General features: G+C 38.5%; 1 protein-coding gene across 2 annotated transcripts; it reads left to right on the top strand.

Moving 5' to 3' along the window:
- Positions 1-3,663: 3,663 nt before the first annotated feature.
- Ts (Thymidylate synthase) lies at positions 3,664-13,805 on the top strand. 2 transcript variants are annotated; one of them, XM_065238719.1, is made up of 4 exons: positions 3,664-3,926; positions 3,998-4,388; positions 12,406-12,752; positions 12,814-13,805. In XM_065238719.1, the coding sequence occupies exons 1-4, from the start codon at positions 3,924-3,926 to the stop codon at positions 13,021-13,023; spliced, it is 951 nt and encodes a 316-aa protein (XP_065094791.1). In that variant the 5' UTR covers positions 3,664-3,923; the 3' UTR covers positions 13,024-13,805. The 2 variants fall into 2 exon arrangements, with proteins under 2 accessions (XP_065094791.1, XP_065094790.1); XM_065238718.1 differs by lacking the exon at positions 3,664-3,926 and having other exon boundaries at positions 3,940-4,388.
- Positions 13,806-16,697: the final 2,892 nt, after the last annotated feature.

Genomic DNA, 16,697 nt, shown 5'->3' on the forward strand with positions numbered 1-16,697 from the left:
TGTAAACCACACTTCTGCATTGTCCACGAGCAACATCCTTTCACCGCGCTGTTCCTCGACAATTTTCAAGTTAAAATTCAGAAATTTTAGAATTTGTTTTTTGAAAAAACGACTAAGTGCTTGTAAACAGTACCACTGAACTGTCAAAAAGGTTCAGCCTATTAACACAGAGTTCATTTGTGACGTCACGCTGCAGAACCTAATGAAGTTTTTTTTCCCGATGAAAACATTTTGCGTATTAGGTTCTGCAGCGTGACGTCACAAATGAACTCAGTGTTAAACGGCTGAACCTTTTTGACAGTTCAGTGGTACTGTTTACAAGCACTTAGTCGTTTTTTCGAAAAAATATATTTTAAAATTTCCGAATTTTAACTTGAAAATTGTTGAGGAAATGCGTGGTGAAAGGATGTTGCTCGTGGACATTGCAAAAGTGTGGTTTACAGCTCACTGCAATCTGAAAAATGATCCAGAAAATCTACCCAAGAAAAAATCGACTAAGTCCACGTAAACAGTACCACTGAACTGTCATCAGATTGAGGTTAACCCCGACGGTGCAAAACCTAATTAGGTTCTGCAGCGTGACGTCACAAATGAACTCAGTGTTAAACGGCTGAACCTTTTTGACAGTTCAGTGGTACTGTTTACAAGCACTTAGTCGTTTTTTCGAAAAAAAATTTCTAAAGTTTCTGAATTTTAACTTGAAAATTGTCGAGGAACAGCGTGTTGCAGGAATGTTGCTCGTGAACATTGCAGAAATGCTGTGTACATCTCACTGCAGTCTGAAAAATTATCGAGAAAATCCACCCAAGAAAAAATCGACTAAGTCCACGTAAACAGTACCACTGAACTGTCATCAGATTGAGGTTAACCCCGACGGTGCAAAACCTAATTAGGTTCTGCAGCGTGACGTCACAAATGAACTCAGTGTTAAACGGCTGAACCTTTTTGACAGTTCAGTGGTACTGTTTACAAGCACTTAGGGTGTGAACCATTTGCCGAGTTAAATTTAACTCGTGGTTAAAAGTGACATTTCGAAAGTTATTTTCTATGTTCGAAAATCCCCGTGCTGTCGATCGGCCGGTTTTCGAGCCACGGTTGTCAAAATTTAACTTCTTGTCTGTCAGAAATAACCATGCTCGGATAGCAGGGTTAATCGATAACTTTTCATCTGTCAAATTTTAACCAAAAGTTAAAATAATCCACCAAATGGTTCAGAGCCTTAGTCGTTTTTTCGAAAAAAAATTTCTAAAGTTTCTGAATTTTAACTTGAAAATTGTCGAGGAACAGCGCGTTGCAAGGATGTTGCTCGTGAACATTGCAGAAATGCTGTGTACATCTCACTGCAGTCTGAAAAATTATCGAGAAAATCCACCCAAGAAAAAATCGACTAAGTCCACGTAAACAGTACCACTGAACTGTCATCAGATTTAGGTTAACCCCGACGGTGCAAAACCTAATTAGGTTCTGCAGCGTGACGTCACAAATGAACTCAGTGTTAATCGGCTGAACCTTTTTGACAGTTCAGTGGTACTGTTTACAAGCACTTAGTCGTTTTTTCGAAAAAAAGAATTCTAAAATTTCCGAATTTTAACTTGAAAATTGTCGAGGAACAGCGCATTGCAAGGATGTTGCTCGTGAACATTGCAGAAATGTGGTTTACATCTCACTGCAGTCTGAAAAATTATCGAGAAAATCCACCCAAGAAAAAATCGGCTAAGTCCACGTAAACAGTACCACTAAACTGTCATCAGATAGAGGTTAACCCCGAAGGTGCAAAACCTAATACGGATACGTGCAGCTAGCTGGCATCCCTATCTTGTTTGCCTTGCCTTGAAAAGAGCTAACATCGCTGCGGACCCGCGAATTGCGGGCCCCACTGACAGCTCATAATTTGTAAACAAATAGAAGATTCAAGCCAGAATTTCAAAAAAGGCGTGACTGATATTATGGATATTCTTAATATTTTTGCTTACATTTTGTGAAAAATAAACTCTAGACAAACATTTCAAAAGGTCCTATCTGTCATTGAAGCTGATTGGAGAAAAATTGATTTGAACTTTTGCAATATATTTTTAAATGCCTTTTTTAATTACGACATAAAACGATAATCTTTTGTATTCTCAAATGCATAGGAAACACATAGAATTTGACTGAAGTGTATGTTTCTTCGTTTTATTCATAATTTTCAGGTTTATTTCGTGGTTTTGTTACATAGGACCTTTGGCTTTTTTCTGTATCAGTTAGGACCTGTCAAATTGGTCTGATTGCAAAGTTAATGTTACTTAGGACCTTGGTAAGAATACGGTTTAGAGGTCAGATAATTACAACTACATCATTATTTGTAATTGTTCATGGGCTTAAAACTACTATTCTGTCAATTTATTAAGTAAACAACGTTTATAATAAGAACTTGTCCATTATTTTTTTCTGATGTAATTGTATGGACAATTTGCATATTTTTTAATATTCGGTATATTTTTATAAACAAACTCTTTTTTTTTCATTCTACATCATTCGTTTTACATTTATTAGCTCAAGCTGTTCATCAATAATTTACATTCATTCATGTTATTCGATCAAATCTACATCGCTGTCCTCCAGTGGATTGAGATCCACATCAAAGTGGTCTACAACCGTATTATTGTTCTTCTTCCTGTTTTTTTTTCTGTTGCAATGTTGCAAAATAATCTTTTTGCTTGACATATGGCATCAGTTTGCGTAAATCGTCCAATTCTGGCAATTCAAGTGGTTGATCCGCAATTGGATCGAAATCCTCGTCCAAATTCACGCTTGTAATATCGCATGTCGGATTTGACAGAATTTTGAATAAGCTTTTGCCTTGGTGTACTCCTGGAATCGCAATCAATTCGTCAACTCCATACCAGAAGCAGAGCGATTGATTACAGGCATCGTAAATTAAACTTTCTCATATCCCACTTCCCAGTTAGATCTTGGATCCATAGGAATTTCTAAAACTTCATGTTCATATTAGTATAGCATTTCCAACTAACTATAATGAGTTTTAGTTTTTCTATTCCACGTGAAACACGAGATGAAACAAAGGTCCTAATAGCATTTGTATTTTTTTTTTGGTTGAATGACAGATTGGACTGTAAACATGTTTAAGGTCCAATCAGAGAGCTGTGCGATATTACAAAAACTTTCAAATTGGACGTTTTTTTCATATATTTTTATAATTTTCTGAATATTGATAATTAAAATTTCTAGAACAATACTTAGAGATGGTGAGCTCTGCAGTGCAGAGAAGCATTAAACTCGATTTGTTTACAAATGTCAGATAGGACCTTTTGAAATGTTTATCTAGAACTTAGGACTCATAAAATATTATTTTCTAATTTTCTTCCACGAAGTCAACCATTTATATGGCATAAAAGGGAAAATAATTTCATTTGATAAAAATAAGACAATTCAGTCACGCCATTTTTGCAGTTCACACTGGAATTGTGACGTTTCAGATGTTGGTTTCAATAACATGGCGGCATGCCAGCCAGCTGGATACGTGACATAGTGTGCGTACGATTAACGTCAGCAATCTCTTATACTGAGATCCTGCAGCATGCATGAAGAACTCCATAAAGCCGGGTTAAGATAATTCAATTAAGCGTTCAACTCACTCGAACTGCACGTCTAGAAATTTGGTCGATGTCGGATTTGCTCTATTCAATGTCAAGTCAAATGAACGCCGACCACCAGAGGTGAGTTAAAGCTGTTAAATTTAACTCACTTACCTTATCAAAAGTTAGCTAAAAAATGGCGGGAAAACTTTGATTGTGCGAATTCTGAGTACAGAAAGAAACAGTTAAAAAAAATAAGTGTATACAAATACAGAGTTATATCTCCGGTTAATAATCAGTTTCATTCAGTTTATCATCCGAGGAGGTTCGAATTGGCAATAGTTGAAAATGGTAAACTAATTTAAATTTCTACAATGTATCGTTTTATTTACCGAGCGTTCTCATTTCCTAAATGTTATAAGGCTTCTTCAGTGATCGAAAATGGTGTAACTTCTGCTGATAAATCAGTTGGCAACGTAGAAAACAATGAACAAAAATACTGCAATGAGGAAGAGATGCAGTATCTAAATATGATTGACCGCACTATAACCACTGGAAATAAACGGCTAGATCGCACTGGAGTGGGTACTTTATCCATCTTTGGTAGCCAGATGCGCTATAACCTCCGAAATAATGTACTTCCTCTGCTTACTACGAAGCGTGTATTCTTTCGAGGCGTGGCAGAAGAGCTTCTATGGTTCATTAGGGGTAGCACAAATGCCAAGGATTTACAAGCTAAAAATATTCACATTTGGGACGGCAATAGTACCCGAGAGTTTTTGGACGCCGCTGGATTTGTCGATCGAGAAGAAGGTTAGTATATAATAAAAATTAATCGTGTCGAGACCTACCAGATTTTTCACCTGAAACTGTGCGTAGATATTTTCCATCGCACATTTCAGGTGAATATAAATGGCGGTAAGCTCTGATTCACTTTTTATACCATCACGGGTTGGATGATCTGCTATACGCTTGCTTAGCGTCGTGTTGATTACATCTAATGTCGGCATTAAAGCAGCCGGACATTGTTGATCGGGAACGCGTCTAAGTGCCGGTAGCGCCAAATTGGTTGAAAGTGGAAAATTTATAAAGGAAATCATGAGATACTAGCGCCCCGTAATGGCGATGTTCCCACTTATCTTTACGTTTCTGACGGAAGTTGGACGTTTGTTATCTGTGCCAAACACTTATACCCTGGACAGACTATGGCTTATATCATGTAATATAGGCTGTCTTGCAATGAGCACTCATACATAGGATTTCCAGTGAAAACTAGATGTATGAGTGCTCATTGCAAGACAGCCTATATTACATGATATAAGCTATAGTCTGTCCAGGGTATTACGGTGGTAAGCTTCAACCGGTATTATCCTCGGATTAAAGTTTTGTAATTTGCAGATTGGCAAATCAAAGTTGGCACTCGTGGAGAATAGAAAAACTATGGAAGGGATGATGGTTTCAAAATTTTCCACAGAGAGGTATACGAATGCAATCTTAAAATGCTTTTATTTTGCAAATGGAGCATATTATTTAATTTTGGTTGCAGCTACAGTATCTGCTAAAATCTATGTATACACCTAAAAATCTGTAAAGATATTATTTTTTCTATATCAGGCATAACGGCTCAAAAGCATTTGTAAACAAACTTTCTAAGGCCCTTTCTACGCGAACCAAAGTACGCCCACGCAAACCAACATCATCGGCTAGAGGCAACTATCACCTTTCCGAAAGTGGTATTGGTTTGCAAGGGCGTACTTTGGTTCGCGTGTAAAGGGCCTTAGAAAGTTTGTTTACAAATGCTTTTGTGCCGTTATCAAATGTTATGCCTGATATTATGTCTTTTGAATAATAGTCCCCAAACGGCGCCGGTGGTGTAGTGGTAAGCGTGATTGCCTCTCACCCCAGTAGGCCTGGGTTCAATACCAGTCGGCGCCGCCGGGATGTTCTGAGGCATAACATCTCTGATCACGCCTTCCTTCGGATGGGAAGTACCGTTGGTCCCCGGTTCATGAGTTGATGGGTCGATAGGTAGGGTCCAGGTGTGGAAGCTGCCTTCCTGGCACGTCGGTAGCATTGGTGCTCAGCACGGAAAACAAGATCAACGGAAAAAAAAACAAACCAAAGGAAAAAAAAAAGAATAATAGTCCTTAAGTTTTCTACTAACGTAGCATCAACCACATTAAAATAAAAATGTTTCATTTGCAACATAAAAGCATTTTAAGATTGCAATCGTAAACCTTACCGTGTAAAATTTTGAAACCATCATCACACCATAGTTCATCTATTCTCCACGAGTGCCATCTTTCTTCTATTCTCCACTAGTGCCAACTTTCATTTGCCGACCAAAATTGCCCTTCTTATTCTTCTTCATTCCTTTCCCTAATAAACAAATACCATAAACGAACTGTATCCCGGATGGGTAAACTATCCCACAAATGGTTTGGATGATACCTCGAACACGTCGTTAAGCTCTCTTTTATGGTTATTTTTATTAGGGCTATTTAAAGAGAAAATTTTCATTATGCCGCAAGTAACATTCGCACCGTTCCGAGAAAATAAAGATTTGTTTTGATGACCGAAAAGTTATTCCTATTTCCAATTACAAACATATAATCTAATAGTGATAGCAATGTTTAACATATTAAGCAGGGTTTTAATCATACAAAGCAGAGCGCTATAGGCCTTTTTAATAGAAACTAAACGATCGATTCAGCCTCTGGTGGTGAATAGGAGAACGTCAAAAAGAGTGTTGTGAGCATAAATTTTTGCCTTGAGACATAGGAAGCGGAACACTTTTTTACTTTTCCTGATAAATTGATTCATCTGAGATGCTGCAAAACTTAATCTACAGTTGAAAAATTTAATTCTGTAACGTTTTTGAAAAGATCCTGCTGGAGTTCAGGAATATTTTTGTTGAGAGAAATGGAAAATTAGAAAAGTGCCTTAGTGGTTATGATCTTCCGGATTTCTTGTGTGTGAATAGTTTAGGTGCAAATCAGTTCAGATTTGTGGAAAATCGTACAATAAGACAATTACCGATGGAAATTGGCAAGATTTTGAATGAAAAATGCTGTTATTTGCGTTGGGGAAAATACTTATTCTTATAACAACAAACGGTTTGGTTGACGTTTCTTCTCGAACTCGCGTGGTGCACTCTACGTTGGTGGTGCATTAAAAAGGCGTATAGCAGGAGCATCGATTGACACTGATAGCTCAACTTTGTTACTTTCGACGTAATGAAAATTTGCTCTTGCTATTAAAAAGGCGTATTGGCAAATCAAAGTTGGCACTCGTGGAGAATAGAAGAACTATGAGTGTGATGATGATTTCAAAATTTTGCACGGTGAGGTTTACGATTGCAATCTTAAAATGCTTTTATGTTGCAAATGAAACATTTTTATTTTAATGTGGTTGATGCTACGTTAGTAGAAAACTTAAGGACTTCTCAATTGGCAAATCAAAGTTGGCACTCGTGGAGAATAGAACGTTGGTGGTCCTTAGAGTGCGCCACGAGAGTTCGAGCAGAAACGTCAACCAAAACGTTTGTTTACATCAGAATAACTATTTTTCACAACGCAAATTAAAGCATTTTTCATTCAACATCTTGCCAATTTCCATCGGTAATTGTTTTATTGTACGATTTTCTACAGATCTGAACTGATTTGTACATTAACTATTCACACACAAGAAATCCGGAAGATCATAACCACTAAGGCACTTTTCGAATTTTCCATTTTTCTCAACAAAAATATTCCTGAACACCAGCAGGATCTTTGCAAAAACGTTACAGAATTAAATTTTTCATCTGTAGATTAAGTTTTGGAGCATTGATTCATCTGAGATGCTCCAAAACTAATTATCAGAAAAAGTAAAAAAGTGTCCCGCTTCTTATGTCTCAAGGCTACAATTTCTGCTCACAACACTCTTTTTGACCTTCTCCTATTCATCACCAGAGGTCGAATCGATCGTTTAGTTTGTATTAAAAAGGCCTATAGGATATACTACAATAGAAATCAAATTACTGGTAGCAGTGGTGTTACGTCACGAACAGAGAAAAAGCTATTAATATATGTCATTAAATTGATGAATTCTAACACCATACCAATAGCTTGATGAGATAGCAGGTGATATTAATTTGCTATGATTTTGTTATTCTATAGACTTTGCTATTGCCAAATATATTATATTAACAATATGATCCACTCTTTCCCTCCCCTTGGCTAGTTTTTGCACCTTGCTGTTGGTGGGCGGGCTTAATTTCGTGCTTTATAGTGGAGTGTTGGAGACGGTAGGTTAATGGCCGGTGTTGCTGGCTCATGCCGCGATAGAATAGCGTCATGGGCAGGCAATGGGGATTACTAAGCTTCCCCTCTCTGATAAACCACTGCATGAGAGAACCAAAGATCTAGTCTAGCAGTGATAATATCACATTTGTTACTCCTTTGATTGAGAGCCGCGTCGTAGTACGCTTACGTATAGGCACTGACGTTGGGTGCGATACTGGCGGTTTTTGCCGCAAATCACTCTTATTTTATTTATTTTTACGCAGATAGATTTATTTGGGTTTGTAAGGGAATTATACTATTGAAATGTTTCAGACAATGCCCAACGGTGCTCCTTCTATTTTCGTGACAAGCTTTCATTGTTGTTTTCATTGAAGTATTACTCAGGAAACAATGTTAAACATCATTTTTGTACATGTGCTTCATTTTGATTTGGGATAAGTGTTTGAACTATGGCTCGGGATTTCCACTGTGGCGTGCGACATAGTGGAAGCGTGTGAGCATAGTTGGAGCATATACCTTACCTTACCAATCAGGCTAAGGCCTTGTTGTCCTCTGCTGTCCGAAGAAGTCGTCTCCACTCTACTCGATCCATGGCCACAGTTCGCCAGCCTCGTAGTCTGCGAAGGGTACGAAGGTCACCTTCTACTTGGTCAATCCACCTTGCCCGCTGCGCGCCTCTTCTTCTTGTTCCTGTTGGGTCGCTTTCTAGAACCATTTTCACTGGGTCGTCGTGCGGCATTCTTCCGACGTGCCCAGCCCACCGTAGTCGCCCAATTTTTGCAATGTGGACGATGGATGGTTCTCCCAGCAGCTGGTGCAATTCGTGGTTCATTCGCCTCCTCCACGATCCGTCATCCATCTGCACTCCACCGTAGATGGTACGCAACACCTTCCGTTCGAAATCACCAAGGGCGCGTTGGTCCTCCACGAGCATAGTCCAGGTCTCGTGGCCGTAGAGGACCACCGGTCTAATCAGCGTCTTGTGGACAGTCAACTTCGTGCGGTGGCGAATTTTATTCGACCGGAGCGTCCTCCGGAGTCCAAAGTAGGCACGATTCCCTGCCATAATGCGTCTTTGAATTTCTCTGCTGGTATCATTTTTGACGGTCACAAATACACGAACTCATCGACCACCTCGATTTCGTCACCGTCAATCTGAACTCGGGGTGGGAGACTAACATTGTCTTCCCTAGAACCTCTTCCTTTCATGTATTTTGTCGTTGATGCGTTGATGGCAAGTCCAATCCGTCTAGCTTCAGCCTTCAGTCTGATGTACGTATCCGCCATCAACTCAAAGTTCCGTGCCATAATGTCAATGTCATCGGCGAAGCCAAGGAGCTGGATGGACTTCCTGAATATCGTGCCACTCGTGTCTATCCCAGCTCTTCTGATCACACCTTCTAACACCGACAAACCGACATGAATGCCCATAACAAAAGCACACTACTGACATCTGGCTCCGTATTTGCGGGAACTATTTAGCTAAGTCATGAACCCGCATGCAAAAGTTATGAATTGGTTCGTGTCTGATCTATTCTGGACAAATTATTTTTATCTAGATCAAAAAATCCTATGGTTTTGACAGTTCGGACCGTTTACGATTTTCGGGCATAAGTCAGAATTAAGTGTCATGTCGGTTTGTCGGTGCTTCTAACGCGATGTTGAATAGCAGACACGAAAGTCCATCACCTTGCCGTAACCCCCTTCGAGATTCAAAGGGACTCGAGAGTGTCCCCGATACTCGAACAACGCACATCATTCGATCCATCGTCGCCTTGACCAATCGCGTCAGTTTGTCCGGAAATCCGTATTCGTGCATAATCTGCCATAGCTGATCTCGATCGATTGTGTCGTATGCGAATTTGAAATCGATGAACAAATGATGTGTGGGCACGTTGTATTCGCGGCATTTCTGCAGAACCTGCCGAATCGCGAAAATTTGGTCCGTGGTAGCGCGGGCACCTATGAATCCCGCCTGGTATTGCCCCACGAACTCTCTTGCAAATGGTGACAGGCGGCGGCATAGAATTTGGGAGAGTACCTTGTAGGCGGCGCTCAGCAGTGTGATCGCGCGGTAGTTGCAGCAATCCAACTTGTCGCCCTTTTTGTACATTGGGCATACGACACCTTCCATCCACTCCTCCGGTAATATCTCCTCCTCCCAAATCTTGGCAATTACCCAGTGCAGCGCTCTAGCCAGTGCTTCACCACCGTATTTTAATAGCTCACTTGGTAGTTGATCTAGACCAGTTGCTTTGTTGTTCTTCAGCCGACCGATCTCCTCCTCAACTTCTTGAAGATCAGGGGCCGGTAGCCTGTCGTCTTCTGCGCGTGCGCCAAGGTCTGTTGCCATGCCACCTTCGTTTTTCGCTGCTTCACCGTTGAGGTGCTCGTCATAGTACTGCTTCCACCTCTCAATCACCTCACACTCGTTCGTGAGAAGGTTACCGTCCAAGTCCTTGCACATATCGGCTTGCGGAACGTAGCCTTTGCGCGAACTATTTAGCTTCTCATAGAACTTCCGTGTGTCGTTTACGCGGTACAGATTTTACATCGTCTCGCGATCTCGGTCTTCCTGCTGACGCTTCTTCCTTCGGAAAAACGAGTTTTGTCTGTTCCGCGCTTGTCTGTATCGCTCCACGTTCAATCTCGTGCGGTGTTGCAGCATTCTCGCCCGTGCTGCATTCTTCTCCTCTACTAACAGTTTGCATTCGCCGTCAAACCAGTCATTTCTTCGGTCCGGGATTGCAGTACCTAGTGCCGCTGCAGCAGTACTACCTATGGCTGAACGGATGTCCCTCCAGCCATCTTCAAGAGAAGCATATACCCTATATAATTTAAAAATCAGCTAGGAAACTAACTTCAAAATGAAGTATTTTAGTCACATGAAGGTGTTACCTGGGTCGAACTAAGATATAATAAATAGGTATAGGCCAAAATCAAAAGTACTTGAAACACGTTAATTTTAGATTACAAGCACAAGTGCAGGTATTTAATAAAGCATGGGTTATGATTGATTAGGTGAATTAGAGCTTTTAATAATTTATTAAATTAGACTAATGAGATATCATAACCATTATTTTTTTTTTATTATAGTCACTTTAACACCTTGGGTCATTCGTGACTTGTCCGGGGGTGAGATTTGAACTCGTGACTTTCTCGTGAGAGGTATGGATGTTAACCACTACGCCGGGGTCGCCCCCATAATCATTAAAAATAAAAACTTAAATAAGAAACTTCAGAAAGTCTAATGACATTAAGTAGATTAACAAAAGAATTAGGATGCGGGGGGTCCGCTTAGGGAGCCATTAACCTTTAAAATTGTAGAATAAATCTTCGTATTTAGTCTTGAACTTTAATAAGAAAACGCAAGCAGCACAATAGCATTAAGCAGATTAACAAGGAGAGGAATAGTTTAGGAAATAAGTAAAAGTAGAAATACGTGACAATTAATAACTTTTAAACTTTTGGAGGTATTGTATTCTTATGAGTTTGTTGTACTCGATTACTATATTATTCTCTTAATACGCGAAATCTCTAATATATGCGGTTAAAGCATTTGAGTTAACTTATTTCTTAGTGTTCAAGTACTTACATTTGTAAACAGCCGTCAATGTTAATCTATGAACTAAACCCTATGTAAAATCGATCTTTCCTTATGTGATATTGATGCATGTTCAACTTTTCGCGGTTGTCGGAATCAACGCACCTACGTCTACAGAGCTTACGCAGAAGTGATACGCAATGAGGTAGAGCTCACCAAAATTTTTTGAGCTTATGTAGTTTATAATTTGTTTGGTACGGTCGCGAAATCTTAAAATGATTGATACGTGCGGTAAAATAACTAAATTGAAACAAAGCTCAACAGTAAAATAAGTAGAATATTTAGGGAGGAAACATTTCACATTTATTTTGGTGGCACTCTTTAAAACCGTGTAAAAAAACCGCGTAAAAAGCGACTCCAGTGTATTTGCTATTACTCAGTTATGGGTCCATATCTATTTTTGATATTTTACCTCTTAACTCAATTTTTGATGTTCTGTTCACCAAATTCAATAGTAAAACTTGCTATTGATTTAATATTCTCGTCTACTCGGGAAAGTTTTACTCAAATTTGCGTACCAAAAACGAAGAGAAATAATCACTGCTCATTTCAGATTTTCAATGAAAAAACTCATCGGTGAGAATTTAAATGTTGTGATTTAACTACTCTATGCGTGTGAACTCTGATTATATTCTGTTAATTGCTTAAAGTAAGTTTTATCAACTGAGTGAAAGTTATTAACAAAAGAGCAATTTGTGTAAAAAAATGAGCATGCTTGTAGCTACATCTATTTACTTTTAAATAAAGAAACGTATCCTTTAGTGACAAGTATATACAATTGGCGTTATCAGTACGCAGTAAAGATTAGTTCGCCGTATTTCTTACAGCTGCAATTAATAGTAAACAAATTATGATTACAGTGCACACTTACTTATAATCATGATTGCATAGCGGAACACGTTGTACGTAACTGATCAACACCCTTTCATATATTTTATAGGTGATCTCGGTCCGGTGTATGGATTCCAGTGGCGCCATTTTGGTGCAAAATATAAAACATGCAACGAAGATTACACAGGCCAAGGGGTCGACCAACTGACGGAAGTGATTACCCGTATCAAAAATAATCCAACCGACCGGCGCATCATCATGAGTGCTTGGAATCCAATTGACATTCCACAAATGGCTCTTCCTCCATGTCACTGTTTGGCGCAGTTTTTTGTTGCCGATGGCGAGCTCTCGTGCCAGCTATATCAGCGATCAGCGGACATGGGCCTCGGAGTCCCATTCAACATTGCCAGTTACGCACTCCTCACGCATATGATAGCACATGTTACCGGACTAAAGGTAAATTGAAATAATGTAAACATAAATGAGTCCATAGATTATTATACAAAACCTTATTCAGGCTGGTGATTTCGTTCATACCACTGGTGACACGCACGTGTACCTCAATCATATTGAACCTTTGAAAGAGCAGTTGAAGAGAGTACCTAGGCGGTTTCCTACACTTCACTTCAAACGAAGTATCCAATCAATAGATGAGTTTCAGTTTGAAGACTTGGAGGTTCGCGACTACGATCCGTATCCAACTATTAAGATGCAGATGGCCGTTTAATCAATAATCTTAAAATAAGTAGAAGTTTCCAGGAAAATTTAGGTTTAAAAATCATGGAATGATAAAATATGTTATACCGTACCACTGCTCCTGTAGTTTCCCTTCACCGCTCACTGTATAAATATTTTTATAATGTTTTTTCTTAATGCCGCGGATCCACTTGTATGACAAACTAGGAACATGAGCATTATTTGCTTTGATTTCCCTCTTTTCACATGACTTTTCCTGAAGCTTGCATGTCACAGTAATTAATTGAAAGCTTTCTATGCCAACTAATGCATGAATCTGTATTATTACAAGCACAGTGATACTCTATGCCCAGGGAAGTTGAGAAAATTTCCAACCTGGGAATGGAACATACTGAGTTCATAAGGTTATACGATTCCGCGTCCATAAATCATAGGCACTTTCAATACCACTTTGAGTTTTCTAGGGAGTTAATCTCGGGCACTATTGCGATTTGAGGCACTTAATTGTCATCACAGTTTTGTTATTGTATGTTTTCCGGTAGCAGATAATGGACTCCTGGATAAAGCGAATTGGAACCAGAGCCCGAGGTTCTGGATCGTATCACCTTAAAACTATGTCTATGTTCTGCGTCCTGCTTTTCATTAGTCAGGCAAAAGATCCCTTCAGACCTAACGCGTTTGTCATAGTGGTCTTTGGTTTTTTGTTCATTTTTTTTTTTTCCTTTTATTTGTTTTTTTCCGTCGATCTTGTTTTCCGTGCTGAGCACCAATGCTACCGACGTGCCAGGAAGGCAGCTCCCACACCTGGACCCTACCTATCGACCCATCAACTCATGAACAGGGGACCAACGGCTTTACTTCCCATCCGAAGGAAGGCGTGATCAGAGATGTTATGCCTCAGAACATCCCGGCGGCGCCGACTGGGATTGAACCCAGGCCTTCTGGGGTGAGAGGTAATCACGCTTACCACTACACCACCGGCGCCGTTTTTTTGTTCATGGTTCCGTTAAAAAATCTGGGACTTTGAACAGTTATCTGAAGTCTACACACTTCGAAATTTTTACAGATATCTGTAAAATTTAAACGAAATCTCAACAGCTGAACATTCGGTAAACAGTTTTGCAGATTTCCTGTAATTTTACACAAATATTTGTGAATTTTTCACAAATATCTGTAAATAATTACAGGAAAACTGTTAAATTGTTTACCAAACGTTCAGCTGTTGAAATTTCGGTAAAATTTTACAGAAATCTGTAAAATAATCTTAGTGTGTATGACTTGGAAAATAGGTAACTACACTGCAATGCTCATTTATGTTTGTCAAACTTTGTAAACATATCAAACAAAATTGAATAAATAGTGTATTACTGAATTATAAGTGGGGATGGGTGGCATTCACTAGCCCGAGAATACCCTCCAGACGCTAGCCTCTTCACCAACCATACATCAGTACACACTTATCGAGTCAGTAATTTTTACCGAGTTTTTGAATTGCGGAACTCCTCGGTAAAATTTAAAAAAAATCTGTGAAAAATTCAAAGTTGAAAAAATGTATTACGAAAATTTACAGACTAATTTCTGTTAACCCAGTGTAATGATGAAACATAAAATTTGTTGATTTTAGCCAATCTTTACGAATAACAGTCATTTGAATTTTAACCGAGTCAGTAATCCAAAAATCCTGTAAAAATACTCACCTCTATTCCCGTTTTCGTACGAACCGAATTCGTTCGAAACGAAAGCAATTTCCCATTCCCGTTTTCGTTCGAAGCAATTCTAACTTTCGAACATCGTTCGATCGAACGGTTTTGGGCTATTCCCATTTTCGTACGAATGCGTTTTTTTGTCCGCTTGTCAAACGTCACACCAAACTCGCGAATCGCGAGACGACCAGGGGATAAAAACTTTGAAATTTTTTGTAATGGCCTTATTGTAAAAAAAAAACTAGGTTGTTTGATTGTAATAATTTTACTTAAAGATCTCATATGGAAATTGATTGAGAAATCATGCAATAAAAATATAATTTAGAAATAAAACAAATTTAAACCCGAAGTCTTAGAAATATGAGAGATCGAAACAATTAACCACTTCATTCGAGCAGTTAAAATGTCGTTTACTATCACTCGAACTTTGAAATTAAACATTATTTTGAGATTTTTTCTTCTAGAACCTCGAGAAAAGTAGCCAAAATTTGTGCGTTTCATAAAAATATAGAAATTAGTTGGTCCAGTTTTGTGAAATCGCTGGTAGAAAGTCACGCCAAAACTGCTTGACAAAGTGTTCAATTAGAATATTTTGGACAAAGGCATTTCTCACATAACAAATATTTATGTAATTATGACTCCAAAACATTAGTACAAAAAACTTGAATTCTAAAGTATTCTGACAATATTTCTTACCGTGTGGGGTTCGCTCAAGACAATAGTTTGACTTTCGTTAAAACTACATGTAAAGGTCACACACTAAGATTATTTCACCGAAATCTGTGAAATTTTACCGAAATCTCAACAGCTGAACGTTCGGTAAACAGTTCGGTGATTTTTTACAGATTTCCTGTAATTTTTTACCGAATATTCTGAAATCGGTGTATGGTGTTTTCTTCTTGCTCCATACAATTTTGGATTCGGCCTATAAGGAGTCGCAAAGTGACTATAGCATGTATTGCATGGGGACGCATGGTATCTTTTATTTATTAGTATGGAGTTTTTTAACGTTCGTACCTATCCAACACACACACACATACATTGTATGCAATTAGCTCCATGGAACATACCAAGTTATACGTCAAATAATCAACTAAGATAAAAAGAAGGAAAAATTCTTGCAACAAACAAAATTTTCCCTTCTTTGTATCACAGCTCGTTCTTTAACGTTTTGAAGAATAAATATCTTACTAATTTATAAAACTGATATCTAATCGTAATCAAATTAAAAAAACGAGCCGTTAGGGGCCATACATTAATTATGTCACGCGAAATTGAGGCAAAATTAATCAATCACAGATTTCTACACGTCCCTCCTTAGGGCGTGACATAATTTGTACATCACCCCTTATACAAAGAAGAAAAATCGTTGTTTGTTTCAAGAAATGTTCCTTCTTTGTAGCACAGCTCGTTTCTTAACGTATCGCATAATACCTACCCTAATAAAAATGTTATGGTTAATTTGCTTAACGACGTGTTCTGGGTATCATCCAAACCATTTGTGGAATAGTTCACATATTTGGGTTATCGTTCGTTTATGGTAATTTTTTATTAGGGTATCTAATTGGTTTTATCAAAGAGATATCATTTTCCTTTCTTTGTATCACGGCTCGTTCTTCAATTTTATTACAATGAGATATCGCTTTGATAAATTAGTAAGATATTTATTCTTCAAAACGTTAAAGAACGAGCTGTGATACAAAGAAGGGAAAATTTTGCTTGTAGCAAGAAATTTTCCTTCTTTGAATCATAGTTCATTCTTTGACGTATAATATGGTATGATCCATGGAGCTAATTGCATACAATGTGTGTGTTTGTTTGATAGGTACGACCGTTAAAAAAAAACTCCATACAAACAAAGAAAAGATATCATGCGTCCCCATGCCATACATATTAGTCACATGGCGACTCCTTATAAGGTGTATGGAGCACGAAGAAATCAATATGTGTTGAATAAAGACAAAAGTTTGACTTTCGTTAAAACTACATGGAAAGGTCAAAA

The sequence above is a fragment of the Ochlerotatus camptorhynchus genome, unplaced genomic scaffold (assembly GCF_037179485.1).
Source record: "Ochlerotatus camptorhynchus isolate MF236.1 unplaced genomic scaffold, CSIRO-AGI_Acam_v1.1 ptg000917l, whole genome shotgun sequence".
Classification (NCBI taxonomy): Eukaryota; Metazoa; Arthropoda; class Insecta; order Diptera; family Culicidae; genus Ochlerotatus; species Ochlerotatus camptorhynchus.